General features: G+C 60.8%; 1 protein-coding gene across 1 annotated transcript in view; it reads right to left on the bottom strand.

The window, feature by feature from the left end:
- Positions 1 to 682, bottom strand: part of EMIHUDRAFT_248147 (hypothetical protein) — a gene marked incomplete at both ends in the record, with an annotated part of 894 nt that extends 212 nt beyond the window's left edge. Inside the window, 2 exons of the mRNA XM_005763362.1 lie at positions 163 to 255; positions 422 to 682. Coding sequence (XP_005763419.1) covers positions 163 to 255; positions 422 to 682 — 354 coding nt within the window. The remainder of the gene's footprint in view (positions 1 to 162; positions 256 to 421) is intronic.
- Between the last annotated feature and the right edge of the window lie 339 nt (positions 683 to 1,021).

Raw genomic sequence — 1,021 nt, 5'->3', positions numbered from 1 at the left:
AGCAGCGGGGAGGAGCGCGGCGGCTCGAGGCGTGTGCTGCCGCAGGCGGACGGCAGCGACGCCGTCTCCGAGGTGGAGGTCGCCGAACACTCACAGGCCTGCCTCCGCTGGCAGAGGGAGTGCTACCTCGGCTGCTGGAGGGGGCGGGCGGTGAGCTTTCACCAGCAGTGCCTCTGCCAGGGATAGGACGGCGCGATATGACGAGTCGCACAGCGGTGTCGATGTTTGCTCGTTTTGAAGAGTGTATGCAGAGAGCTATGCACACAGGTTTGGCTTCAACGCACTGAACACGGGACACCCGCACGGGGGAAAACACTCTGCACATATCACGCGCACAAAACTCGCAACGCGGTGAGCATCCGAGCATCCATCAGGAGGGGTAGGGCTTACAGTGTCAAGACGGCCAGCAGTACACGCCTACCACCATCAGGGTTGCGAGCACCACCCCGTGCATCATCTCTGACGGCATGTGAACCGAGGGTGAACCACCGCTCTCGTTGTCGTCAGCGGTGCCTGCGTTGTCCGGCGCTGTTGAGACGTCCGGCGCCAGCCGGTAGGAGAGCACGCTAGTGGGACTTGCGTCGCCCGCGGCCTTGCTAGTGGGACTTGCGTTGCCCGCGGCCTTGCTAGTGGGACTTGCGTTGCCCGCGGCCTTGCGCCTGGGCGGCCTCATCTCCGCCATCATGAAACCAGGCGTCCAAAGCTGGGCAGGCCACTCGTGGTCGTCAGCACACGAATTCTCCCTCGTTTAGTAAATTCTTGGCTCGGCGGGCGGCTGGGATAACCCCACCCCCCCAACCACCACCACCACCCGTTCGCATGAAGGATGAAGTGCGCACAAGCACAGAGAGCAATAAACAACACTCACACATTGTTGTTTGTTGAGTCTTGAGAGCCGACAGCCGAGAGAGTGTTCGGAATGTCTGTACTCTGTTCACAGAGGATCCAGAGCACATGCACATGCACATGTGCATGTGCATGTGACATGCACAAACGCGCATGCACATGTGCCCTACTAGCA

Source organism: Emiliania huxleyi, assembly GCF_000372725.1.
Source record: "Emiliania huxleyi CCMP1516 unplaced genomic scaffold EMIHUscaffold_637, whole genome shotgun sequence".
Taxonomy (NCBI): Eukaryota; Haptophyta; order Isochrysidales; family Noelaerhabdaceae; genus Emiliania; species Emiliania huxleyi.
This window is presented reverse-complemented; position numbering and strand designations above follow the sequence as displayed.